General features: G+C 38.1%; 2 protein-coding genes and 1 pseudogene across 2 annotated transcripts; 1 reads left to right on the top strand and 2 right to left on the bottom strand.

Moving 5' to 3' along the window:
- The first annotated feature begins 1,071 nt into the window (after positions 1–1,071).
- MED21 (mediator 21) lies at positions 1,072–3,362 on the top strand. The gene is made up of 5 exons (XM_078998490.1): positions 1,072–1,316; positions 1,593–1,902; positions 2,178–2,255; positions 2,579–2,630; positions 3,123–3,362. Exons 2-5 carry the CDS (start codon positions 1,618–1,620, stop codon positions 3,197–3,199), a joined length of 492 nt encoding a protein of 163 aa, XP_078854616.1. The 5' UTR covers positions 1,072–1,316; positions 1,593–1,617; the 3' UTR covers positions 3,200–3,362.
- An 879-nt stretch (positions 3,363–4,241) lies between these two features.
- On the bottom strand, positions 4,242–8,080 carry LOC145050191 (polyadenylate-binding protein RBP45-like). The gene is made up of 7 exons (XM_078998483.1): positions 7,688–8,080; positions 6,654–7,128; positions 5,309–5,370; positions 5,101–5,231; positions 4,910–5,006; positions 4,636–4,812; positions 4,242–4,506 (listed from the first exon to the last, which is right to left on the bottom strand). The coding sequence occupies exons 1-7, from the start codon at positions 7,997–7,999 to the stop codon at positions 4,504–4,506; spliced, it is 1,257 nt and encodes a 418-aa protein (XP_078854609.1). The 5' UTR covers positions 8,000–8,080; the 3' UTR covers positions 4,242–4,503.
- Positions 8,081–13,517: 5,437 nt separating this feature from the next.
- LOC145066905 (uncharacterized) overlaps positions 13,518–27,994 on the bottom strand; it is a 57,722-nt pseudogene continuing 43,245 nt past the window's right edge.

The raw sequence follows: 27,994 nt of genomic DNA, 5'->3' as shown, positions 1-27,994 counted from the left end.
GTAGCTTCGTCAAAACATGATCTATGTTATGCTTACTGTGATTAGCTGTCAACAACTCTCTACAAAAAGATATGACTGTGTATGAGATGTATCTTTATCAACATAAAACGTTTACCTCAAGGTATATTATGGTGATTTTTCTACAAAAGCTGCATGATCTTGTACATATTGATGTTGTATCTTATTCCATGAGTTCAATCTTAAAGCCAAGTAAACTAAAAAAATCACAACACTTGTGATTCCACTCGTTTGTAGACTTGTCCAGAATCCATGATACGATAAATCATTTGATTGGAAATGTAAATGTAGTCATGAAATGCACCTGCTCAATCAAGATTCCCCTAATAAATATTCAAGTGTCTTACAAAGTTGTACATGTATCAATAATGCTCTTTTGTAGGTTATGTTTTGAAGAGAAGTAAGAATGAATCTCATAAAGTCATTAATATGTGCAGAAGATGATGTGAGATTTTTTTTGTAAAGAGTAAGGGGAAAATAACTCATGAATTCGATCTTAAAACCAAATAAACTCAAAAATCACAACACTTGGGATTCCACTTGTTTGTAGACTTATCTGATATCTATGATAAGATAACTCATTTAATTGGAAATGTAAATGTAGTCATGAAATGCACCTGCTCAATCAAAATTCTCGTGGGTTATGTTTTGAAGAGAAATAAAAATGAATCTCATAAAGTCATTATTAATATGAGCATGAGATGATGTGAGATTTTTCTGTAAAGAGTAAACGGAAAATAACTCATGAGGGTAGCCAAGTGTTGAGTTTGTTCCCATTTGTTTTTTTTTTATATCCAATATACCATCAAACTTGTTCTTTGTGTTCATCATAACCATTTGACCGACTATCAAAAGTGATAACCGATCAAAAAGTTATGATGAACACAAGTAAAAAGTTCGTTGGTATGTTAGGTAACCAAAAAGAAAAATAAAATCAATAGTCACTTAAAAAAAAAACAAAAAAAACAGCCCCTATAAGCCCCAATGTTATTGACGCCTTTTAATAAGAGTCCAGCTTAAATCTTTGTTTGTCAGCATCTTATTTTCGCAAATTAATAAGAAAATACACTCTTATTCGGTAACAGTCACCAAAAAAATAAACGTTTCCTAACCCTACCCTCGTCTTTTTGCAGCCATCGAAGAACATAGCCTCCACCCCATCCCTGCATCTCGGACGTCACAGAGGACCGGCGCCGGCGTCGCACCGCACCTCGCACACCGCCGGCGTCTCTCAGTACGTCGCACACTGCCGCCGTCGAGCATATCCGTAGCACAGCACACCTAATCTTCTGAAATCGGTACTCTTCTTCATATGTTCTTGCTGAAATCGGTTCTAAACTTACTGAAATGCTTCTAACCGGTTGTAAAAGTTGCTGAATTGTTATATTATTGATGAAATCGGTTCTAAAACTTGCTGAATTTATGGTTATGTTGCTGAAATTATTTCTTTGGTTTGATTTTGGTGAAATGTTGCTTAAGTAATTTAATTTTTTTGATGTCCTCGCTGAAGTTTTTGATTTCCTAGACGTTATATTGTGGTTCTCATTTGAAATTTGGTATCTGTACTTATACAGCTACGAAGCCTTAAAATTGAAGAGAATGGACATAATATCGCAATTACAAGAACAGGTAAACACCATCGCAGCAATCGCCTTCAATACATTCGGGACATTGCAAAGAGACGCACCTCCTGTTCGTCTCTCTCCGAATTATCCGGAGCCTCCTGCACCTGCTGCCGGTGCCAGTGCCGCCACCGCCACCGCTGCACCGCCCACTGCTACTAACACTGTGGCTGCTAATCCCACCACCGAAGAATCTCCCAGTAATAATATCGCCGAACAACCTAAGCTTCTGAGCGCTGAACTTGTCAAAGCTGCTAAACAGGTGCCATAATTGTTTCCTCAAACAGCATTTTTTTATTTTTTTGTGTTAATTCAATTCACCACTTTTGCTATTGAAAGACCAAATTAAAAATAAGTGTGGGACTATGGAAAGCCTCATTTCAATGACTTTCTTTCTATGACCTATGTTAAGTCATTCTTTTTCTTTGTGCATTAAATAAAAAAAACACCCTGAAAGTTAAATATGATGATTTTCTCTTAATGCCATTTATTATCTGCCTGCAATTAACATATGATATCATATGATGTGGTGTGTAGTTTGATGCATTGGTAGCTGCTCTTCCCTTGTCAGAAGGAGGTGAGGAAGCTCAGCTGACAAGAATTGAACAACTCCAGGTATAAACCCCATCAATGTAATATAATCCTTTTACCAATATACCCAATGCACTTTATTTTTTTACTCATAATAGCTATGTATTAACATTTCCTTACTCTGAGTAGCAACCTACTTTACATTTTTTTTTATTGATAATAGCAATGTGTAACTTGAAAATAGCAAAAAACTTTTAACCGATTATAGCAATATGTATGAGATAAAATACTTTTTTTAAAGTCGAAGAGTTTTATGTTGCTTCAATTTTGCCAAAAGATTATAGTAAAATATTTCAAAAGTATGATTGAAGAAGAATTTATATAGATGGATACTTGTGTGTGTGTAGGCTGAAAATGACCTTGTTGGCCAAGAACTTCAAAAGCAACTTGAGGCTGCAGGTTTGTATTTTTTTTTTTTTTCTATATGGTTTACATAATTGGTTTCTTTCTTTCCTTTTGAGTCCCATGTTGATATTTTAGGGTAAATGCAAGATGAAATAGCATCGTACGTTTATTGATTTGTTTACAACATTGTAGTTTGAGAAATCTACCCGGTTATATAGCAAGAAAATATGATGCGTATAATAATAATTGTTTTACACTGCTATGATTGGTATAATAATGCTTCAATAAGAAAAAAGCTTGCAAAGAAAAAAAAAATTGCAAGTAGAATGAAAATTATATTTTAATAGAATGAAATGAAAGAGCAAATAAATGGAAGCAATGTTAATGTTGGTAATATCCCTTTGGAAAAACTATGTTTAACATTAGAGGATAGTTTTTCCATTTCCCCCAAGTGTGTCTAGTTGTTCTATATATAGTCTTATTCATATTTAATTATTTAATAATACCTAATGCTAATCTTAATGGGTTGGTTGTTGTTGATATCAGAGAAGGAATTGAAACAAGTGCAGGAATTGTTCAATGAAGCTGCAGATAACTGTCTCAACTTAAAGAAACCCGACTGACTAAATATAATTATTATTATTATTATTGCATTTTGCATTTTGCACTACTAGTGATGTAGTAGTAACAGTGTCTGTACGGATGATTAATTGGTAAAAAAAGCTGTGTAATTCACTAACCTATCAATATTAGAAATGTTTAACCTGGTTTGGGTTGTTAAGCTCATGGGCTTTCTGTCTATCTATTAGTAGAAAACTACTAGCCTTTTTGTTTGTAACAGTGCTTGTTTTATGAGCAATGAGACAAAATTTGTAATATTTTGACAAAAACTTGCCTTTTCATTTCCCATTTGTGCAAAAAAAAAAATGTATACACTTCATCCTCATCACTAAAAAAACATCCTTAAAAACTTGTCTGGTCAACACATATAAAAAACTCACTCTTGTTTGTGCAAAAGACATTAATGCCCTATCCATCTTCATCAACGAAATTAGCCTGAAAAAACATGTCATTTGATTCTCATGCTGATCATTGTAAATAGTTCTACAAGGTTCACCCAACGTCTTACATAGCAAACCCGCCCTTCAACTTTCTCTAGTATGTAAAAAAAAATTCAATCTCCCATGTGGCTATGTTCCATTTCAATGCAAAATAAATAAATAATGTCTATGGTTTTTTAATTTGGTCTGTTTGACAGGCTATTGCCCAATTTCTGCTGACTAGGCATTTTTTTGTTTACTGTGTACACATGGACGCTTAGGTGGCAAATGAGACCGTGTATATTTGTAAACACTGCCGAATGCTCCATTTTATCAAACAGAAGGGGCTACTGCAATATATAAGTCGGAATAAAACTTTGCATGTAAATGAAAATTGCAACGAGTTTGAGTAAAGGTGATTAACCCATGTCCAAGCTAATTGGATGGTGAGAATTTCAAATTCCTTGTGTTTTTGGTTTAATTAAAACCCATGTTATGATGATTTTGTTATAGAAGATTCAAGATCCTTTGAACATCATGCCATAGGAGCTTTATTTTGATACTAACTATAAGAAGTTGAAGGTACTTTTTTGACAATTAAAGCTGTGGAATATATATGCGAAGATTAAAACTGTGGATCACCATTTCCATTGTTCAATGCCTTGCTTCAACATAAAAAGTACATCAAGATTTACTTTTGTTATGAATTCCACTTCAAGCAAATAAACAATAAACCAACCCCTAATTGTTAACAAGCAAAACATACAAATAAAAGTCGACTTAAGTAACAGAAGCAACTCAAGAATTTTTTTAAAATGTAGACGATTACTACAATGTTGTATTTAATGCACTTTGGTGTACTTTATCCTTCATCCTTCCACACCATATCACTGCACCATCCAAATTATCACATCAAAATTAAACAAGGTAGGTTTGTTTTTCAAAGTATCATTTTCTCAAATAAATTTATCCAATCATGTTTAAAAAAAATATAGAAATAAATAAAAATGGGTGATTACCTGATGATGTGGCTGTTGTTGTGGATAAGCAGCAGCATATCCAGCATAAGCTCCACCACCATGTCCTCCATAATACATATTATTTGGATCTTGTGGTACTACAGGAGGAGCAGGAGCATACCCTCCATAACCCTCGTATCCATAATATCCTCCACCATTGTATTGACTTTCTTGACCCTGAAATTCAATAAATGCATCATTCAAATCTTATTTATTATAAGTCCATTGTATTGACTATTGAGAATAATACTAAATTAAAAAAAAAAAAACAAACCTGTTTATTTGAAGGACTACGACCCCACGAAAGTCTAACAGTCTGTCCACCTAATTGAGTTCCTTGCAGCATACGCAATGCTTCTTCAGCACAGCTTCTGCAACATATAAGACATATTTATTAATTCTTCATTTATTATACTTGTATTATTTATTCCTTATAAAAATAAAAAGTTTGCACAAAAGACATACCTATCAGCAAATTGAACAAAGCCACATCGTTTTCCAGCAGGGATTTTGACATGGACTAATTGTCCATGTTGGCTGAAAACTTGCCTTAAATGTTCATCTGTAACATTCGGATCCAAACCACCAACAAATATCTGCAACCAAAGTTTTTTCAAACTCATGAGAATTTTGTTTCTATGTCGTGTGGACTCTTTTTAAGCAAATCACTCACAGTTGTATTATTTGGATCCTCCTCACTCTGTGATCCCTGACTAGTATTATTCTGGTATGAAGCTGCAAATAAATAAAAACTCATGTCAACTAAAGTGGTTTCAATTAAAAAAAAAAAAAGTTACGACTCAATGGGGAAAAAGCCTCTTTCTAACTTTTCTCTATTAAGTTATCCTTTCTGCATAGGGTCAAAAAGAAATACATATATATTTATATAAATAGCTTCACAGATTAAATGAAATCATGTTTTCATTTTAGTCAAAAAGAAACAACACCTTCAAGAACTTATACATAAGTAATAGCCATTTGTTGTCAACTTGTTTTATCTAAAGCTAATTTACATTATGCACAACCAGAAGAAGCAATGAGAACACAGTAACAAGAGGACATTATGCCCCTATTCAAGCCTGTAATATATATATATATATATATATATATATATATATATATATATATATATAATGAGCCTACCTACATAGACTAAATAAACCCTGAAACTGAAGAGTTTTCTTTCTCAAATCTCTCAAATATATATGACATACAGCCCCACCCCCTTCTGAAACAAAATAGAATGCATAATGCTAATGCCAACTGCAACTTTTAGCATCATGGGAAAGTGAAACTAACAAGAACAAGATTATGATAAACATGTAATTTAGTGAATGAGAAGTCTTCACAGAAAAGGTAGCTCTAAACTTTAGAGGTGAAGGAAATGAGCATTAAAACCTTAAGAATGGGAAGTAAAAAAAAAAATAGAGAACGATGTAAGCAAGAAGTAAAGCGATAATTGGTGGTTGTTGAACGAAATAGGCGAAAAAAAAAAAAGATCACTTGAATGGAAGGAGGGATCAAAATTAAAAGGACTTGAAAAAAGAAAGTAATTTAACTACAGTATAATGTCGCCTTGAGGAATTGAAATAAAATGGAAAGGGCAATTAAACGGCTTGAAATTTAATACTGACCTAAACAAGGCCACCCACTACAGGGGTAACTATTTCAGCTGAAATCATTGCCACAATCTTACATGATAGAGCCCCTTGATGCCCTGCTTTGAGATAACATGAGCTCTAATAAGTTTATGCATGTTTAATACTTCATAAAAATTTAATGCCCAAAATTGCTCTAAGCACGAGAAGGAAATGACTCTGCCAGCTGGCGATTCTCTTCAAGAAATTTGAACACAATACTGAATGAACTGAACTTAATAAACAAAACTGCAACGTATGTTTTCTAAGAGCTAAGGGTCCAAACCAAACTCCAAAAGAAATAAACATACAAAACTCAAGAATCATATCATAAAGTTGTCAGTGTAATAATACCATGAAAACAAGATCAAGATGTTGTACCTTTTGGATTCTGTTGTCCGCCAGTAGTGTTTTTGTTAGCAGCTGGACCAATGCGCATAGGTCTGGTTGAGCATAAGCTTCCATTCATCTCAGTCATGGCGCGTATTTGTTCAGTTTCATCTCCAAACTTGACAAATCCATACCCTTTTGTGCGCCCTGTCATTCGATCAGTTACAACTTTTGCACTTCTTACAGATTGATAATGAGCCCTAAATGTCTCCTGTAATGTATAATCTGTAACATCAGCTGCTAAGTCCCCAACAAATATGGTGAAATCAGGTGAACCATCTGCACGTTTTTCACCAACTCCAAGAGAAGCCCAGTTCAGTCTGAAGTTTTGTTCAACATTTGGCATGAGAGTACCATTGTATGTCTGTAGATGCCTTTCTGCAGCACCTCGGTTAACAAACTCAATGAAACCATAACCTTCAGATTGTCCACTTTGCTTGTTACGGATTACTTTGGCAGATAGGACCTGCAACCACAGACATCAATCAGGTGTGTAATTCCCCTCTAGTCATAAATACAGCAAAAGATACATGAAAAATGTACTACAGGTGCAAAGTTAGCTTCTATAGAATGTAAATTTGAAGCAATCCTTTACATTGGGGTTAGGTAAACTTTGAACTGCATGTCAGTGGGCTTTTTTCAATTTAAAAACTGATATATTCTACAGTGTTTATGTTGTAGCATGGTTTACAAAGAGAATATTGCAAGAAAATCCTTATTAATGGTGCATTAGAAAAGTTGCGAGCCAATACTGCACCAAATACACACATAACTGACAAAAATAGTCGTATTTGTAACAATATATCAGAATTATTCCACATTCATAAACCCGTTTTGTTACCAGCACTGTATATTTTGCTCACTACAATATGGTATACCTCAGAAAGATAAATTGCTTTTTGATGTGTATAGGGCATATGTGAAAACTGAAAACTTTGTGATCTAATAAACGAAAATAATCTGTCGCAGAAAACTACAAAAAAAGCATAAAAATTAAGAGGTAATCGGAAAAAAATCATACATACCTCGCCAGATTGGGCGAAACAGCTGACGAGGTACTGTTCTTCCATCCAATACTGTAGATCACCGATCCATAGCGTACGGATTTCATCGGCGCTAGCTGGTTGATGATTTGGACCAGCACCTGTAGGTGTTGCTGCTACAGAGTACTGAGGTAGAACGGCCGCAGCCGGTGGTGGTTGCTGGTTGTATGTATACATATGTTGCGGCTGTTGTTGATGGAACTGTTGCTGTGGAGGCGGTACTTGATGTTGATTCATCATCATCCATTGTTGTTGGTACCTAGGATCCATGACCGCCGTTGTTCCTGGTTGCATAACTAAACCCTAGACAGAGAGACGAAAGAGATCAAAGAGAGATCGTGATTTGAGGACATAACGACGACGTAAGTAAGGCGCAAAATCCCAATTTTGTGGATTTTGCATTTTTACCCCTTTGTCTATATTTATCTTGCCATCCTCCGTCTTCTCCGGTTATATGACTAAATTGCCCTTGTGTGTTGTTTTGTTATTATTTACTTATTACTTATTATCTAATAACCGGTAAAAAAAACTCGGGCTTCGCCCTGAGTCGGTTTTTTCATAGTAAAACTATCACCCGAATACTCTATGGTTAATTTTTTTCAGATAATCACCCCTTCTAAAAACTTAATCTAACATTATATTGCTACGTGGTTCCCCAGACGCATGTATGGCTACGCGTCTGTGGGCTTCTTCTAATGAGCAATCACTGCAACACGCGACATGACATTGAAAAATCTAGGTTAGAAAACCATACTGAGGGTGGACCATCGGTATTGGTCCCTGATGCCTAAGTTATAAGTCATATTTAGGGCATAGATATTGGATATAATAGAATTGCGAAGAGTTTGCTTACCTTCTTTGGATTGGGCGGAACATTTCTTTATAGTTGGGGCTTAGACTAGTCCATGGTCTCTTCTTATGGGTTTTACATTAGTCCTTACGTCTAAGGGTAAGACCTTTTTTATTAAAATAGTCTTGTTTTTTCTGTGTTTCCAGGGGATGCTTCATAGGGTGTGTACGCGAGTAGGGTGATTCCTGCCATACGTGTTCGGTATCTGTAATGCCCCAAAAAATACCGAGTAAAAATTTTATTTTTTTAAATAAGTTAAAGTCATTCATTCATTGTTCCAAAAGACGATCAGAGTCAAAGTATTCTCAAAACATTAGAGTAATTTGTAAACATTCAGTGCGAAATAAAACTCTAGGGGATGTAGTGTGATCAAGTCGGGGCCCTTCCTTTTGAAAAGAAGTACATGAAACCATAAAAATAAACCGTAAGCACAAAGCTAAGTGAGTTTCCCCAAAATGTCACATACAATACACATATACATATAACATCACGTGGTTGTATCAGGTCCGTATTAACCCCATATGACATCATGTAGCTGTGTCGGGTCCGTATCAACCCATATGACAACAACTAACTGTGGCGGGTCTGTATCAACCTCGAGCCCATAATGACTCTATATAACAACACGTACCTATGCCGGGTCCGTATCAACCCTATATATATATATATATATATATATATATATATATATATATATATATATATATATATATATATAACATACAACCATAACAGCAAGAGTCACAAAGACGACAAGTACATACAAGCATATCAGTAAGTGTCACAAAGACCACTATTATCCTACAACATAATCCAGTGGGTCAGCATTGGTGCCTTCGACCACAAGCAAAATGAAGAGACTCACCTCAATCTGAGATAAACCGAAACATACACGCGTTGCTACTACCGGGTTCCTCACACTGAACACATCTAAATTGTCCTTAATTAATAGTTAGGACAAATTCCCATAACTCAAGGCCCAATTCATATATCCTCATAACAATTGGTAAAAGGCTATTTTACCCTTCCTATACTTGGCCCAACAAAGCAAGGCCCCAAAATAGCCTAAAATCCATTCAGATGTGTACGCCCAACGTACCAACCTGATACGCCTAATGTACGACACTGAAGCCCAAAATCATCTCCAAACCTCTTAATGCCTTAAGAGAACATGCATAACTTCCATATTTTATTCTTATGGGTCATCCCAAGTCATAAAGTTCCTTACTTTATGACTTTGCATGGCTTAATGGCACCCAAACCAAAGCCTTAAATCTCTAACTTCAACAAAAGACCACCCACTCATGCATGGAAGGAATATAAGGACCAATATCACATTTTTATGGTTCCTAATAACTCCATAATAGATAAAGTTTCCAACTTTATCCATTATAATGGTCCAAATAACCAAGATATTGTCTTTTAGTCTTAAAGGGACCAAAAGTGCATCTTTTTCAACTTAATACATCAAGTTCAAGTCTCCAACATTCAGATCTGAATCAATATGATGTTTAGATGGATAAAGTTTCCAATTTTATCCATAATAAGGTCACAAAATTTCAAGATCTAAACTTTATGCACTAAAGTGACCAGAAGCTCATAATAACCAAGAGTAGCTAGATCTATCAAATGCATCATCAAGATTCAAACTTTATACTTGTAGAAGAAAGATCAAGTAATTAAACCTTTTCTAAAATCTCATTCTTAGTTACTTTAGGAAAATGTGAATTTGATGCTAACTCATGAAATTTCACATTGCACCTTATTGGTCATTAGTGGAGCGTGTGTGGTTAACCGACACATTGATTGGGTGATAAATGACATCAAGAGTACCAAGCTAATTTGCATGGTTATTCACATCTCGTTTGTGATCCTCGACGTCCCAGTCACAAAGTGAGAGCATAATCAAGATTAAACATGCCATTGAATAGTTCAATGAATCTCAAAGGATCTAGGAGTTTCATTTGATTGAAACTGGTAATTGCTTGCCTACCTAAAATAGATTTGAATTTGATTACGACATCCCTCTTCATAATTCGAATAAAAAATATGGATCTTAGCCTGAATTTAAATTTTGGGTTAACAATTAAGAATTAAATAAATCAACTAACTTGAATTTTCTTTTCTCCCTTTATAGATGTCAAGTTCTGACAATTATGGTCTTCCTCATCCTTTTGGAAATAGTTTTCCTTCTGAAGATGATCTCCCACTTATCGATCAAGGTGAAAGAACATTCCCTTCTTCGAGCGTTGGTGGAACTGGAAATCTTCCTCCACCACCTCCAGTGATTCTCCCAAACCCACGTTTTCGTCAAACTGAAAAGTTCAAGGTTACTCAAGCCCTATTGGCATGCAAACACCTAGATGGAAATTTTGTGTGTGCACATGTTCTAAACATGAAGTTGCACATTGACAGATTGGGAATGTTGGGTGTCGTTTTCCCAAAGGAGTTGGCTGTTGACTTGGTTCTTCACTCGCTTCCTGAGTCATGTAGTCAGTTTGTTAAGGACTACTATTTGTTTGACAACGACGTGACCCTTATTGATCTAACATATTTGCTAATTGTTGTTGAAGCAGAAATGCTAAAGTTAAATGGTCAAACATATATGTTTGAAGGATCAATCTCCCAAGTTTCCATGGACAATGACAACATTGGTAGTCCATAAAAGGTTAATTTCTCTTCCCAATGGAAAGAGATCGGCCAATGTCAAACCGTTTGACCATATGGTAAAGATAAAGGCAAATTCTGATATAGTCCCATGTGTCATTCCTGAAGAGTCCATATGTTTCTACTGCCAATTGAAGGGACATTGGATGCGAAGCCGCCCTGTCTACCTGAAAGATCGTAGAGATAGTAAAGTCAAGCTGTATGACTCTACTTCAGGTACATCCATTATCTAACTCTATTAAGTTCCTATTCATAGATTCTTATTACATGATGTGATAGTCACATTTTGATGTTTTGCAGGATCTAAGAGAAAGAAGGAAGCTTAAGAAGAAGAGAGGGTTGAATCTGATCGTGTGAGATGGATTTCAATCACATGGTTCGAGTGCTGATTAGGAGTTGTGATAGTTTAATAGATTGCTTAGGAAATATGTGATTTCCATATATTTGCATTGTAAGGATAATTTTTCCGCATTATCAATAAAGTAAAATTTTGCTTCGTCTTATTTATTTACTTTATATATCCTCGCAATGGCATTTATGAAAATTGGTGGTTATATTTCTATTATTAGAAATGTTAAATATGGATTTGATTCTTAGTTATGTCGTTTGTGGAAATGTCATAATCAACAAAGTGAAAAGGAATTCTCATCACCCAAGTTTCAGTTGGATAGAAACTTGGAGCCATACAATTCGAATTGTGCGATGTATAAGAATCTTGATATTTGGAAGATTAATACCAATTCGTTGATCACATGTTTGTGTGAATCAAAGTGAAGGACTAATGGATCTAGTACACATTGATGTGGACTATTTGGATCCACCACAAAGGTTAATAAATCTATTCGTCATGATTTGCTGAGGGTTCAGTAAATATGGTTATACTTATAAGATTAAGTGTAATTATGATTCTTTGAAAGGTTTCAAAGAATGGCATAACGAATATGAAGAATATGTTAGGCAAAAAGATAAAGGTTTCTCTAATTTGAAAGGAAAGGAAAATACTTTACTATCATGTTTTATGATCATCTTAATGATTATGGAACTATGTCACAATTGATCCTGTAATGCGTGTTTCCTGGTACGCATTTAATTATAACTTATTTACTTTTGTAAAGCTACTCGACGAGTTGGGAGCCCCAGACTCATCGAGTAGAAACGAGATTGTACGCGGGGTTTTAAGCAATCTACTCGATGAGTTGAGAGCCCTCAACTCGGAAATTAGGTCCGCCAGAGTGAAACCCTAGTTTCAAGGTTTTACACCCTATTTAAGCATCTTAAGCCCCACCTTATAGACTCATTTCCAGCCTCCAAATCCCAAACCCTAATCCAGGAAACCCTAGAGCATTTTGTGAGTGTGTGAGCCATTTTTGAGTAATCTTTATGTGTTCTTGAAGCTTGAAGAAGAAGAAGGAGCTAGAAGGTTCAAGGAGAAGATAGTAAATCTAAAGACTTCCTTCTATCCTCATCATTTTCTGGTAATCAAGTCTCTAACTTGGCTATTAGTTCACTAGATCTCCTTATTTTCCATTTTTGAGGGTTTTGGTCCAAGAATCTTGACCCTTGGGATATGGACGTCCCAAGCAAGGGTCCTTTCAGATATGGGATCATTAAGGGTTGTAAAGGCATAAAGGTGCAAACTTTATGCCATTGAAGCCCTCATGTAACCTCTAAGGTGTTGGTTTGGCCTTTTAAGACCAAAAGCCCATGCATGGAAGGAAAGTCTGAAACTTTAAGTATCCATTTGGTGTCTAGGACCACTACTAGAAAAACAACCTTTTACGACGCTCATTGTGCGTCGTAAAGGGCTCAGACGACGCGCAAATACGCGTCAAGGAAGGCCCTGTCATAAAGAGAGACGACGCGCATTTATGACGCGCAATTACGACGCGTGTTTACGACACACAACGCGTATCAAGAAAGGCCCTGTCATGAAGGAAGACGACACGCATTCGCGTGTCGTAACCTTACGTCGCGCATGTTAATGACACACAATGCGTATCAAGAAAGCCCCTGTCAAGAAAGGCCATGTCATAAATGAAGATGACACACATTTTTGCGTATCATAATTTTAAATGTTTAAAAAATATATTTTTTATAGTTTTACCAATTTTCAAATTAAATTTGTATTTAATGTCTCATAATAGAAAATAAAATATCATATACAAAAAATACAATGCATTGCATAAAATTTAATTTCATACAAATAATCATATACAAAAAATACAATCCATTGCATAAAATACAATCCCTAACTATCTAACCTATTATTACATTGCTATTAAGGGACACTTTGTTTCAGATATCATGTAAAAGACAAATCCTCCATGTCAAAAAATTTGTTGTTGTCCATCGAGTGTAGATGACAAATAATGACTTGAACAGTAGCTGAAACCAAAAAACTTTTATTAATCACACAATCAAAAAGCTGAAACCAAAGAGCTTTTAATTACACAAGAAAAACACATCATCATGAGAAACTACTAACCTGCCCTGAATGGAGGAAGTAGTTTTCTCCAGCCAACTTTGTTGGTGTGGACTGATAAAAGTTATAGCATGTCCTAGCAAGCTGCAAATAATACATATCCAAATTATTAGCAACTAAAAAAGCAACAAAAATAACAAACCTCTTCAGCCAGATTCAGGAACTTTCATTGAAGAGATAAAAAGAAAAGAAAAGCAAAGCAACGATGTACTAAAGCAAAGATTCTTCCATAACCAACTGAAATGTCCATATAAGTCTTAGTCCCCATTATTATCCTAGGTGAAACAGTATGATTCTTAAGGAAACAAATTTATTGAAAGCAAAAACTGAATGAATGAATGAATGAATAATTACATACTATCAAGATCAAGAAATTATTTTTTTAACCAGTATTGCAGTTAGCTGATAGATCCCAAAGGGTACGGTACTATTTACTTCCAAACATTGATAATATTGGAACTTGAACCCAAGAATTTGTGAAGCATTAGACTGCAAGAAATGCCCAGAACAGAAGAGATAGGATAATGTACAATTAGCCTTTCAGAAAAGGCTTAGATAATGCATGCAAATTTATTCTGACCTTGGGGAATTAGGAAACTTCCCCAATTAACCTATTTTCACCAAGGGAGATCACCAATCAAAACGTAACTTCCCAAATTTATTCTGACCTAAAAGTAAATAAGGAAACTTTTAAAAACAAAGGAATTAATTTTTTTTGGCAAGGCAACCAAACAGGCCAGCCATGGAAAGGAATCTTAAATTCCAACACCAAGCAAACATGCCCAATGATTGCAATTCTTTTATAGATCTCATCCCTTGAGAAACTATATTGTGAATCATGCACCCTTATAATAGCCTTTTAGTCGTTAATCGAGCATATTTAAGTGTTGTACCTTGGGGAAAACAGGGATCAGGTTCAAGAAGACATTGTTATTCGGCTGAAGTTTGAAACACTCCAATACCTAAATCAGTGAGTACAGTTAACTCAAGTACCTCATTTATTTCAACTTCAATACAAAGTCAAAACAACCATAAAGGGTAGAACTTACAATGTCAAACACTCGGTTTGGATCCAAATTGAAGAGCCCGATTAACAACTGCAAAGAATCAATTAGTGAAAAGCAACAACAGCTGAACAGGTATGGGACAAAGTAGGAGGTCAGAATATTTTTTTAGAAGATGTCAAACCTTGATTATGACAACCGTCGCTGCTGATGTATTTTCAGAACAAATTTCATTTTGTTTCCTTTTCTCATAACATCAATCACATAGTAGATATCTCCTTCTGACTTAGACCTTGAGACTTAAACATCCAGCCAACCTTCTTCATAACGACCACAAATACCATTTTTTTTTGTAAATATATTTTTTATTGGATACAAAGTTGACAAGACACAACAACCACAAATGAGTAGATAAATGTGGATTAAAAAAAAGACGACTATACCCTTCAACAACAACTTTGCTAAAATGACCAAAGGGAGATGATAACTGACTGGAGTAAAAAAGAGCTGCTAATAGCTTTTTTGACTTTTACATTTATAAAAAAGTTTTATAGAATTAGAAAATGTAAATGGAAAGAAACACATTTTTAAGCAACATAAGTTTGATGAAAATGAAAGTAAACAGACCTGATCATTTTATTCTGCTTCTTTTGTAGGGGATTTCCCGGATTCTGATGGTTATTCAGCACCACAGTTTTGTCTACTGCATTTTGTTCTGAATGGATAGTTTATGTTGTTACATTGATCACACTTCCAGCTCCCATTAGGCATATCTCCTTCTGAAAACAAACACGTTATCATTTATGATTTATAAATATCAAAGCTATGATTTCCAAAAACAAAATTTAACTTACTGGAGTTCTTTCCTGACTTTGAAGCCTGGAAACAAATTCAAACAAAAAAAAAACGATTTATCATAACATTTAGTCAATTGTTGTTTAAGAAATACAAAAGATGAAACTAGGTGTAAAGAAAAAAAATATTAAATACCTGAGATCCTGGCTTAGGTGTATTGCATTTTCTCATGTTACAAACTGTCCTAAATGAGAAATTCACATTTCCACAATCAGGGCATACCCAATCATTGTCGCTTTTTCCATCTAAAATATAAAATAATAATAATAACATTAGCCATCTGTTCATCCAAAAATAAAATCGACATACAAAATGTTTTCAACACCTTTCTTTGCTTTCTCTTCTGGATAAAACCCAGGTCGTAGACCCTATCAATTTTCAAGGGTCAAAACAGTCAATTCATTATAAATTTATAACAAAAAGATTTTAATACTTATATAACCATACCATTGGAGTGTGGCCCAAAGGCAAGTATTGGTCCATCATCAGAGGTACTCCATACATACCAACTGCAAATATATATATATATATATATATATATATATATATATATATATATATATAACGATTATAAAATGAGAAAAATAAAAGTTATTATATTTAGTGTACCTATGATTGAGCCACCAGAGTAGGGGGTGGGAGGGGTCTATAGGGGCTGCTGCCTCCAGAAAGGAGAATTCCATAACTATAATGATAAGCAGAGGGAACATGAACATCATAAGGAGATGGCATAGAGAGAGAGGAGCCATAAGGTTATACACCAATATACATTGATGAAGGTGCACCAGAACCAACGTAATGACCAACAGTAGCAGATGAATACCCTTGTGGGGTCTGCATTGCCTTTCCACCAGATTTCTGCAACACAGTAAAACTATTAGTTGTAGTGTTGTACAAGTGTAACAGAAGTTGCAAATTACATAAAGAGGGGACTAAAATGAAACAATAAGGGCTAAATGGTGTATAATTATAAACAAAATGTGAAAATTACAGAATTATGATCTGCTGGTCTAGGTTGTGTACAATTGCGCATATTGCATGTTGTCTTGAAAGAGAAATTCACATTTCCACAGCTAGGGCAAGTCCAATCATCTTCTCTACGACCCCCTGTTTATTAAAATAACTGGTTATGGGTATTATAGAAACACTAAATTACAAGTGAATTCTTAAGTCATCAAACCTTATTTCCTATAATTATAGTTCATTCTAATATTGTGAATTGGTTTATATCTGAAACTGTATAGTTATCGGTTATTCCCTTATACCCAAAGCAACTCCCATGAATTCTGAAGTTAACCAAAGGCATTCACAATCGTCTAGAAAGGACTAAAATTCAGGAGGTACTCCATAAAAAAAAATTCATTTTGTTGCTGCTGATGTATTTTCAGAACAAATTTCATTTTGTTTCCTTTTTAAAAATTGTGTATAAAAAAGTTTCAAAAGCTAATTAATAATATATATAGATAGATATTAGATAGTACACACACAAAGTCATATGAAAAGGAACTGCTTGCATTAGCATTCAAATTGAAAATGAAAGATGAGTTTATATAATCATATAAAATCCCTCAGACATCTGCTTCTAGATGCGAGATCAGTTCACCCGTATACTCTCCAAGATACTCATCTTTGCAGACAGAGTTCTAGGGATATGAAAATTTCAAACAAGTCATTAAATTTGTTATTATAGGCAACATGTATTTAAAACAAAAGATCAACTTTAAACAAAAACTGAAAAAAAACTATCTAGGGCTATTTTCAATGATAAGGGCATTTATGTCTTTTTACCTTACAAGAGACCTACTTAGGCTTCTCTCACCATCATACCTCCCCCATTTATGTCTTTTATGATAATCAAGGTTCCTACTCCTAATGCGGGTCCTACTTTCTCTGTCCCTTCCATAATATTTGTCCCTACTTCTGTTGCGACTTCTCCTCCTGTAGCCCCTGTATTCATCTCTATACCTGGAACTACATCAAGTAAACATCAAAAAATGTCCAAAATGGAAAATGGAAGATGGATAATTGAATTGAAATTTACAAACCTGTAAGTGTTAAACCTGATCAAAAAAATGTAAACATGGAAGATGGAGAATTGAATTGCAATTTACAAACCAGTTTAGCATTTTTCAAGTCTTCTAGTTGTTGTTCTGTATTCTTTCATGGTGTCTTCTTCGGTCTTTGGAACTACCTTCACCTCATCAAATTCTTTTGGTTGATATATCTGGTTGAGATAGATAAAAAGATTAGCATTGTTGAGATATGTTTATGAAAGAGAAATTCAGAAAGATGGAAACCTTCCTCTGTTCACTAATGAGATAAGCAAACTTTTCAATATTTGGAACTGCAAGAAATTAGGGCATGAGATGGTTGTGGAAATGTCCAGGAGCAACTTTCACTGCTTCATTTGCTTTCTCCAGCTTGTCTATGGTCTGAGTTTAACAAAAAAAAATTCTTCAATTCATATTGAATAATAGTAAAGTTTATACAGAATACATAGAGGTAGGAGGTAATTCGGTAAGATGTACCCAACGCACGATGTTAGAAGTTTAGAACCAACTTAATATAATAAAATTGACTAAAATTAATGAATTGAAATCGTGTATATGGTTCTCTAAAGTGATCGCTACCCCTTACAATTAAGATATACACAATTAATTGCTAGAAAATGTGAGATTTTGTTACCATATATTGAGTTGACGCAGCCAACGCACAAATGCTGTTAAGTCGGCATTCCAAAACTTTAATCGGTGTTCCCAAACTTCAATCGACGATCTAAATCATCGTTCCTATGTTCCAGATACACGAATAAAGGTAAGTTCGGTTCAATTTTAAAATCATTGGATCATCCAAGACGTGTTCCCAAGCGTTCGGTATGAAATCGTATCCCATATCCAGTATGCGTTCTTACTATGGTTCAATATACCCCTAGAACAACTTAAAGTTTAAATTAAAGCTATAAGTTAGAGATTTTCACACTTACGATAACAATTACGGAAATAAAGACGTTTGAGATGGAGAAAATAGTGGAGAAAAGAGAATATTTGCCACCGTTGACCGTTGTATAGCTGGTGCTTGGCTGGTGCTGAGCTCCAAAAATATGAAATGGAGAAATAATGAAAGGTAGATAGAAGATAGAAAAAACAAGGATGAATGATAGATAGAAGAGAGATCTAGAGTAGAGAGTATCAGAGAGGGGAGAGTGGATTGCAAGGATGAAAGATAGATAGAAGATAGAAAAAACAAGGCGGGTTTTCAAAAATTTGGGGATTTCGTTTCCCCCTTGTCTAATAAAAACGCGTTTCATTAAAATTATAAAGCGACAGGTACAGACGACGCGCGTTTAAGATAAAGCGCCCTCCGTGTTTTTAATTTTTTTTCTTGAGACACTAATTAAGGGCACGCAATAATGCGTGACGTAAATCCTTAAATTTTTTGGAGAGATAACACTATTTTAAGGGCACGTCCTTTTGCGTATCATTAATCAGCACGTGTCGTAAAAAGCGCGTCATTAAAGGTCTGTTTTCTAGTAGTGGACCTAGATATCGGTTTTCATGCTTTGGGTTTGGGTAATAAGGCTTTTGGACAAAGATCTATGTCCTAAAGAACTAGGGTTTTAGCTAAACCCATTAAGAAGGATTATCAACGAGTAAAGTTTGAAACTTTACCCTTAAAAGGGCATTTCCAGTATGTAGATGAAGTATGGACTTTAGATCTGGAGAATAGAGGCTTAATCTGTTAAGATAGCCCAAGCAGATAGAGGAAATCGATGAGTTGAGTCGTGTTATCTTGTTTCAGCTTAAGGTTGAAGTCGACGAGTCTATGAAGGGACTCGACGAGTTGATTCATCAAATCGTGACTATGAGTAGCTAGGGAACTCGACGAGTCAGGGGGGTGACTCGACGAGTTAGATCGCGATTTTAGGGTTCTAGGACTCGGCGAGTTTATGGAGAAACTCGACGAGATGAGTCAACCCAGAATGTTGACCTTGACCAGGGGTAAAATGGTCATTTTACCCTTAGAAGGATTCTCAGCTTTTGACTAAGTGATTATTGTGATAATGATAGTCGGGGAGTCGTTAGAGCAGCCATCAGAGATTCCTCACTCAAGATTTCAGCAACCATTTTGAGAGGTGAGTTTTCCTCCAGTAGGATGGGATCGAAGGTACCAATGTTGGCCCGTTTATGTATGTTAGCTTATGTCGGACTTAGGTCTAATGTCGGGGTTAGCCCGATGTAGATATATGTTTCCGGACTTTGATTCGATGTCAGGGCAAGCCTAAGGAATGTTTGTATGCTTGATGTCTTCGTAATTCTTGCATGTGTTTGTTTATATGTTCCGGACTTCGGTCCGATGCCGGGGCAAGCCCAAGGAATGTTTAGTTATATGCTATATGTTCTATGTTTCGGACTTTGGTCTAATGTCAGGGCAAGACCGAGGAAGGATTTAGCTTATATTTTCATGGTATATGTTGTGATATGTTATATGTATACCGAACTTCGGTCCGATGTCGGCTGCGATGCCAGATTCGTCCGATGCCAGGCGGGGCCCGAAGTAGTGAGCAAGGCCCAATGTATGTGGTTATGTGATTATGTGTATGGTATGTGGTAGTTTGGGGAGACTCACTAAGCTTCATACTTATAGTTTTCAGTTTTGGTTTTAGGTACTTCCGTTAGCAAGGGGAAGAGCTCAGGATGACTGCATGACACACACCACAACTTTTAGCCTGGGATATTTACTCTGATTTATTTGACATGTGATTGATATGGATACACTTATTTTGACATTGAGATACTATCTTTTATATTTCGAATAATGAATGTTAGTAATTCTGGATTAATTAATGATTTTAAAATCGAAATTTTTAGACCGTATTTCTGGGATGTATCAAGTTGGTATCAAAGCCTTGGTTTGAGGGATTCGGGCACACTCTCGGGTGTGTCTGAAATCAAACTAAGGACTTGGTATAAAAATTTTCAAAGGAAAATCATTTTTATAAAAAGGATCTTGAGAAAAATAAATGAACTTTGAAAAAGAGAAAAGGGTGTGGTGCATGCAACCAGTCGAGCTCAAGTAAGTACTCCCAAATTACCCATACAAGTTTATGTTATGATATGCTTATGAGAACTGCATGCTAGATTAGGACTAAGGATCTAGGAATGATGCCTTATGTTCCTGTTATATGTGTATCAACTTTATGAATTGCATGCTAGTATAGATTAGTCAGTGATATGATGGCATGATTAGGATATGCTTGATTATGTTTACTCGATGCTCGGATGTTGTTTGCTTTGTGCTTTTAGGAGTCTTAGTTATCTTTTGCTAACTAGTAAACAAAATGTTAAGTTACATATTGCAAGGACTAAATAATTTCAGAAGGTTAGGTCTAGCTCTATTTCGTAGCTCTTGTTTGAGTCCAACCGTTGTAGGGTAGGACCTCTCATTTGAAGAATTATCTAGTATTAGTGATATGTAATGGTATTCGCGAGCTAGTTAGGGGGAGGTAGCAGGGACTTCTTATGCAGCTGATGGCAGAGAGTGGGATGGTGATTACCCTAGGGCAAGACTGGGATGAGAGTAGCGCGTGAAGCAGTAGTAGTAGAAGGGACTTGGTGAAGTCAAGGCAGTTCTTGTGGAAAGTATGGATAGATGTGGAAGGTAGTATAGGCCCGTACTACTGAAAGTAAAGAATCCGTACTCGAATCAAGGAAAGCTGAGATGAATCCAAGGAACTTGTAGTATATGTGATCCCTCAAGATATGATTAGTATTATAATGTTTGTTATGATGTGTTTTCATAATGGTGGTATTATGCACTAGACCAGTCGGCAGTTCAGGCGCCGGTGAGGGATCAGTCTCAGGCTCTGGAGCCAGGCAGCCAGACGATCAGACGAGGGAGTTCATCTCCTCTGAGTTCACGCACAATATTCTGGATCAGACTCCTGTGATTCACCGCCTACGTGCCCTTTACGCCCAGTCATTCCGAAGAACAAGGGTATTATGGAGCTTCTGGATGAGAGATTGAGTGCCTTCCACACCGAGGTGGCGGCCATGATGGGGTCGCGCACACTGACATTTAGGGAGTTCAGGGCCTGCGGAGCTCCTGATTACCATGGGGCTCAGGACCCCATTGCAGGTACCAGATGGTTGGCGAATGTCGCCAATGCATTTCACACCAGAAGATGTCCCGAGGGGCAAAAGGTTCGACTTGTGTCCTGTCTTCTGAAGGACAGGGCATGTGAATGGTAGGAGGAGGTCGGATATGCCATTGGTGATGATGCAGCTCTTGATGCTACGACTTAGAGTGACTTTTCGGCCAGGTTATGGGCCGAGTTTGCTCCTGTGATAGAGGTGCAGCAGCTTGCTAGGGAGTTCCAGGATCTCCAACAGACGACTAAGACGGTGATGGAGATCACCGTTATGTTCAGGGAGAGGGCCCTTCTCATTCTGCGGTACGTGGTGGACGAGGGGACGAAAAAGGCCCGATATCATGAGATGTTACAGAGTGATATCCGCTAGTTTGTGAGTCGCTCCAGCTGCAAGACGTTGGAGGACATGATTGCTAGGGAGGGAGAGAGAGAGAGAGAGGGAGGGAGAGAGAGAGAGAGAGAGAGAGAGAGAGATTTGGATGTGGAGATGGAGAGGAAGAGGAAACCCGAGGAGGTTCAGTCAGGGAGTCCGGGCAAGAAGCCCAAAGTATCATACCACTGGCCTAAGAGCTAGCAAGGTCGCAGCCGTTGTGGTAAATATGACAAGTTGCACGAGGGGACGTGCAAGGCAGGGAGTTCAGACTGCTTTAAGTGCGACCGAACTGGACATGTGAGTAGAGATTGTACAACTACTACTACCACCACCACAGTATCAGATCTGATTTGCTTTCAGTGCAATCAGAGGGGATATAAGCGGTCCCAGTGCATGAGTTTAACAGCAACAGGGCAGGTGGTAGCACCCGTTCCTGCTACATTGAGAATTACCGACGGCCGCCAGGGCCGGGCGGATGCGCCAGTGGCGTAGTTGACAGCAGAGGAGGCACGAGCAGTTCCCGACGTGGTGATGGGTATGTATCTTCTCTTTATGTCTTTATTTGTATTGATTATTGCTTATGTTTATGTGTTTGTTATAAGATCTTTCTTAGTGAACGGTATATCAGCCTTGGTACTATTTGATTCGGGTGCCACCCGATCTTTTGTGTCGCCCGCACTCAGCAAGCGATTCACATGGGATCTTGGAGAGCTAGATTGCCCGCTTGATGTGGAGATAGCAAAAGATAGGACCGTCAGGGTTGCAAGAGTTCACCGAGGATGCACACTGAAGTTATTTGATGAGCAGTTTTTGGTAGATCTAGTCCCTATTCCCCTACGAGGGAATAAGGTTATAGTGGGTATGGATTGGTTGAGCCGTAATAGGTCAGTGATCGACTGTGAGTAACAACTAGTGAGGGTTCAGAATCCTAGTGGGGGAGGGTTAGTGATCCAGGGCAAGAGGTCGCAGGGTGGATTAACTCTATGCTCAACAGTGAGAACGAGGCACTGCCTTCAGCAAGGTTATGCGGTTTTGTTGCCTATGTCATGGATACACAGGATAAGGGTAAGGCGACAATCGATGGAGTAGCGGTAGTGCAAGAGTACTCTTACGTATTCTCGGAGGATTTACCTGGGATACCTCCGGAGAGATAGGTTGAGTTTAGGATTGACCTAGTCCCAGGTGCGGCTCCAATAGCCAAGGCACCATATCGATTGGTTCCTCCCGAGATGTAGGAGTTGTCTACGTAGCCGCATGAGCTGCTAGACAAGGGATTTATTAGACCGAGCAGTTCGCCATGGGGAGCCTCAGTCCTTTTTGTGAAGAAGAAAGACGGGTCACATTGCATGTGCATAGACTACCGGGAGCTGAATAAGGTAACAATGAAGAACCGTTATCCCCTCCGAGGATTGATGATTTGTTTGATTAACTACAAGGCGCATCTTGGTTCTCCAAGATTGATCTATGGCCGGGTTATCACCAGATGCGAGTCAGAGATGATGTTGTGCATAAGACAACTTTTAGGACTTGCTATGGTCACTATGAGTTTGTGGTGATGCCGTTTGGGCTCACCAATGCTACAGCCGTGTTCATGGACCTCATGAACGCGCGTGTGCATATCGATGCTGGATCGGTCTGTGATAGTCTTCATTGATGATATCTTGGTCTATTCTAAGACTTAGTAGTAGCATGAGGAGCACCTGAGGGAGGTGTTGGAAACACTGAGGAAGGATAGACTTTTTACAAAGTTCTCCAAGTGTGAGTTCTGGTTACGCGGGGTGTAGTTTCTTGGGCACCTCGTCAAGTAGAAGGGTATTCTGGTTGATTCGGCCAAGATAGAGGCCGTGATGCAGTGGGAGATTCCGAGGTCTCCAACTGAGATTCAGAGTTTCTAGGGTCTAGCGGGTTATTACCGGAGATTTATTCAGGACTTCTCCAAAATCGTTGTTCCTTTGACCAGACTAACCAAGAAGTCGATGACCTTCTGTTGGGGGCCTGAGCAATAGGCAACCTTTGATACTCTCAGACAATGTTATGTGAGGCAACGATTCTGAATTTGCCGATTGAAGTCAAAGATTTCGTAGGTTACCGTGACGCTTCGATTACGAGCATGGGTGTGGTATTGATGCAGCGGGGTCACGTGATAGCTTACGCTTCGAGAAAGTTGAAGCCTCACGAGGCTAACTATCTGAAACATGATTTAGAGTTGGGAGTTGTGGTTTTCCCCCCTCAAGATTTGGCGACATTATCTCTATAGGGTCCGTTGTACCATTTACACGGACCACAAGAGTTTGAGGTACCTCATAGATCAGCCAAACCTAAACATGAGGCAGCGTCGGTGGTTAGATGTGGTGAAGGATTACGACTGTGAGATCCTTTACCACCCGGGCAAGGCTAATGCGGTGGCCGACGCCCTGAGCTGTAAGGTGGTAGCAGCCCCGATTCGAGACATTTAACTGAGGATAACAATGATTACTCTATTGTTGGAGCAGATCATGGAGGCGCAGGTTGAGGGCCTGAAGGAGAAGCGTCGGAAGTGCGAGCAGATCATAGACCAGGTGGCCTCCTTTAATTACGAGTGGCATGGGTTGTTGACCCTACATGGGAGGGTCTGGGTACCGTATTGGGGTGGAGTATGGCATATTCTGATAGATGAGAGCCACAAGTCCAGATTTTCCATCCATCCTAAGGCGATGAAGATGTACAGAGATCTTCACCCTGATTACTAGTGGCCCTGCATAAAGCGGGATGTAGCCTGGTACGTGGAGCGATGCTTGACCTACAGGAAGGTCAAGGCCGAGCATTAGGGCCCCCACAACAAGTTTCAGCCGTTAAACATTCCCAGGACCGCACGTGGAAATGGGAAGACATCACTATGGATTTCGTTACAAATCTTCCTAGGACCGCACGTGGAGTAGATTCGATATGGGTCATTGTGGATCGGTTGACCTAGAGTGCTCATTTTATCCCGATCCAGGAGAGCATATCGGCCGAGAAGCTGGCCGAGATTTACGTGCGTGTGATAGTGGCACGACATGCAGTGCCTGTGTCGGTGGTGTCAAACCGAGATGTCTGTTTCACTTCCAGATTTTGGAAGCGGTTTCACGACGAGATGGGTACTCGTCTTTATTTCAGCACCACTTTCCGCCCCCAGACGGACGGACAGAGCGAGAGGACGATTCAGACTCTTGAGGACATGCTACGTGCATGTGTTTTGAATTTCAGTGGCATTTGGGATCATATCTTCCGTTAGTATAATTTTCATATAACAACAGCCACTACACCAGAATAGACTGACCTCCCTTCGAGATGCTCTACGGGAGGAAGTGTAGGACCCCAATGTATTGGATGAGGTCGGTCAGAGAGTTGTGGGGAGTATTGAGGTAGTACTCAAGACTACAGAGCGGATGTAGTAGCTCCGGATTAGGCTCCGGACTGCTCAGAGTCGGCAGAAGAGCTACGTCAACAAGCAACATTCAGACTTGGAGTTTCAGGTGGGCGATATGGTCCTTCTGAAGGTGTCCCCTTGGAAAGGTGTCTTCCGGTTCCGGAAGCGGGGCAAGCTGGGCCCCATGTATATCAGCCCTTTTAGGGTTATAGCCCGGGTGGGCAAGGTAGCGTACCGATTGGATCTTCCAGTGGAGCTCAACTAGATCCACAACACCTTCCATGTTTCCCAGCTACGGAAGTTTTTAGTGGATGACTCAGCGGTTGTGCCTCTAGTAGGAATGGCAATCAGGCGGGTTCGTGACGGGGGATGGTTTCCCAAACCCGCCCCGATATCTTTTGGGTATCTTATTGGGGCGCCCCATTGGGTTTCAGGTTTTCCCGTCTAGTTTCGGGTATCTTATCGGGTTTACAACAATTCACAATGAAATCTTTATTCCGTTTTAGTGTACCCTGACTTCTTATAAAAAATACATGTTTTAGCATCTCTTTTAAATTAAAAATATGATTCATCACTTTAATAAATTAATTGGACGTTATATTAAAAATTATTTGATTTAAGTTTAGTGTAATATGTCAAAACATAAAAATGATCATTCACACCAAATTGTTAATAACTAAAACGATTGTCGTCAATAAGTATTTTATCTTTGAACGCGTGCAATTAACATCAAAAGATTTCGAACATATATATATATATATATATATATATATATATATATATATATATATATATATATATAATCAGGGCGGGGCGAGGATAACCCACTCCCTGCACGAACCCAATAAAAAACCTGATAACGACTCGTTACCCGACTCGAAATGATCAGGTTTCGGGTTTCCCTGTCAGGTTCAGGCTTTTTTGCCATCCCTAGCCTCTAGAGGACACTCAGGTTGATGACAACCTGAATTACATCGAGAGACAAGTAGCTATTCTCGATAAGAAGACGAAGGAGCTGAGGAACAAGAGAGTTGAGGTGGTGAAGGTGTAGTGGCAGCACCACAAGGGTTCAGAGTGGACTTGGAAGCCCAAGGAGGAGATGAGGGAGCACTACCCGGAGTTGTTTCCAGATGTAGCAGACTTCGAGTACGAAGTCTAAGCGAAGTGGGGGAGAATTGTAACGCATGTTTCCTGGTATGCATTTAATTATAAATTATTTACTTTTGTAGAGCTACTCAACGAGTTGGGAGCCCCAGACTCGTCGAGTAGAAACGATATTAGACGCGGGGTTTTAAGCAATCTACTCGACGAGTTGAGAGCCCTCAACTCGGCGAGTAGGTCTGCCAGAATGAAACCCTAATTTCGGGATTTTGCACCCTATTTAAGCATCTTAATCTGTAACACCCGTGTTTCGGGGCTATGCATTAGTATAGTGATGTAATAGTCAGGTCAACCGTTGTAACCTATTTTAAAGTAATAAAGAAGAATTATTTGAGTATTATGTGAATTATGTGAATTTATATGCTTATTACTTATTTATAAAGTTATATTTAATAAAGGATAAAAATAAGCATCAAAATTTAAGTTTTGAATAAACCTGATATCGATACATGAAGTGGTAGTGGTCGTGACAAGGATTCCAGACATATAAAGAACGACGAAATTCGAGTTATAACGAAGGAGTTGTGACCTGTCAAAGTTTCGCGACAGAACCAGCACAACATTGTGTGACGTAAATAGTGAATTTACGATAGATTGATTTTTAGCCTTAGCAATGTAAACGAAAGTCGTAGTGTTCGTTAAACCGAGAGTGTGCATAAAAAGAACGTCCAAATCTGACTTCGTATGAGGTTGTTATGATTTTTCGAAGTTTTGGCTTAACAATATACAACCCGGAACTCAAATATTAGATAGGACAGTTTTAGCCGACACAACCTAAACGAGAATCGAAGATCTTGTTAATGGCAGTGTAACGGTAAAAAGACAGACGAAAACGGATGTCGGATGAAGAAGTTATGGATTTTTAATGGACTAATTCTGTCCCGGCCTGTTAAAAATATAACTTTAAAAATAAAATCAAAATTAGCTGAAGGAGTCTAAATGAAAGTTGTAGAGTATAGTCCCGCCTACACGTGGATATAAAGAACGTCGAAAACGGAGCTCGTATGAAAAAGTTACAAATTTTAGAAGTCGAGTATGCGATTTTTGAAGCTGTTGCGAGATTGATGATGTGGCACGATCCCATCCGTCCCTTGCTCCCCACGGTCCTCGCTTCCGATGATGACATGTCTCGCTTCGGACGCCCATCATACAGGTACGCTTCGCGTACGAAGCTCAGTATGCCCAGAGATCTCGATTTCCTCGGTCTGCATTAAGCCACGTCTCCCCAGCAGTCGATCGACGCGTGTTGTATTATCTTCGGTGTACGCCCAACGTACCTCGGACTACGCTCGACGTAGTGCGAGGCTAGGTGCCTATAAAAGGCATGCGAGGGTTGCCACAAGTTCACACCATTCCAACCT

Source organism: Lactuca serriola, chromosome 1 (genome assembly GCF_051521515.1).
Source record: "Lactuca serriola cultivar US96UC23 chromosome 1, Lser_US96UC23_V15, whole genome shotgun sequence".
NCBI classification, from domain to species: domain Eukaryota; kingdom Viridiplantae; phylum Streptophyta; class Magnoliopsida; order Asterales; family Asteraceae; genus Lactuca; species Lactuca serriola.
This window is presented reverse-complemented; position numbering and strand designations above follow the sequence as displayed.

Excerpts from the sequence above, each read along its gene's own strand:
- MED21 (XM_078998490.1), top strand. The coding sequence starts at position 1,618 with ATGGACATAATATCGCAATTACAAGAACAGGTAAACACCATCGCAGCA. Across the intron at positions 1,903-2,177 it reads TTGTCAAAGCTGCTAAACAG|TTTGATGCATTGGTAGCTGC; the intron begins GTGCCATAATTG and ends TGTGGTGTGTAG. Across the intron at positions 2,256-2,578 it reads CAAGAATTGAACAACTCCAG|GCTGAAAATGACCTTGTTGG; the intron begins GTATAAACCCCA and ends GTGTGTGTGTAG.
- LOC145050191 (XM_078998483.1), bottom strand. The coding sequence starts at position 7,999 with ATGCAACCAGGAACAACGGCGGTCATGGATCCTAGGTACCAACAACAA. Across the intron at positions 7,129-7,687 it reads GTTTCGCCCAATCTGGCGAG|GTCCTATCTGCCAAAGTAAT; the intron begins GTATGTATGATT and ends CTGTGGTTGCAG. Across the intron at positions 5,371-6,653 it reads CGGACAACAGAATCCAAAAG|CTTCATACCAGAATAATACT; the intron begins GTACAACATCTT and ends ATTTATTTGCAG.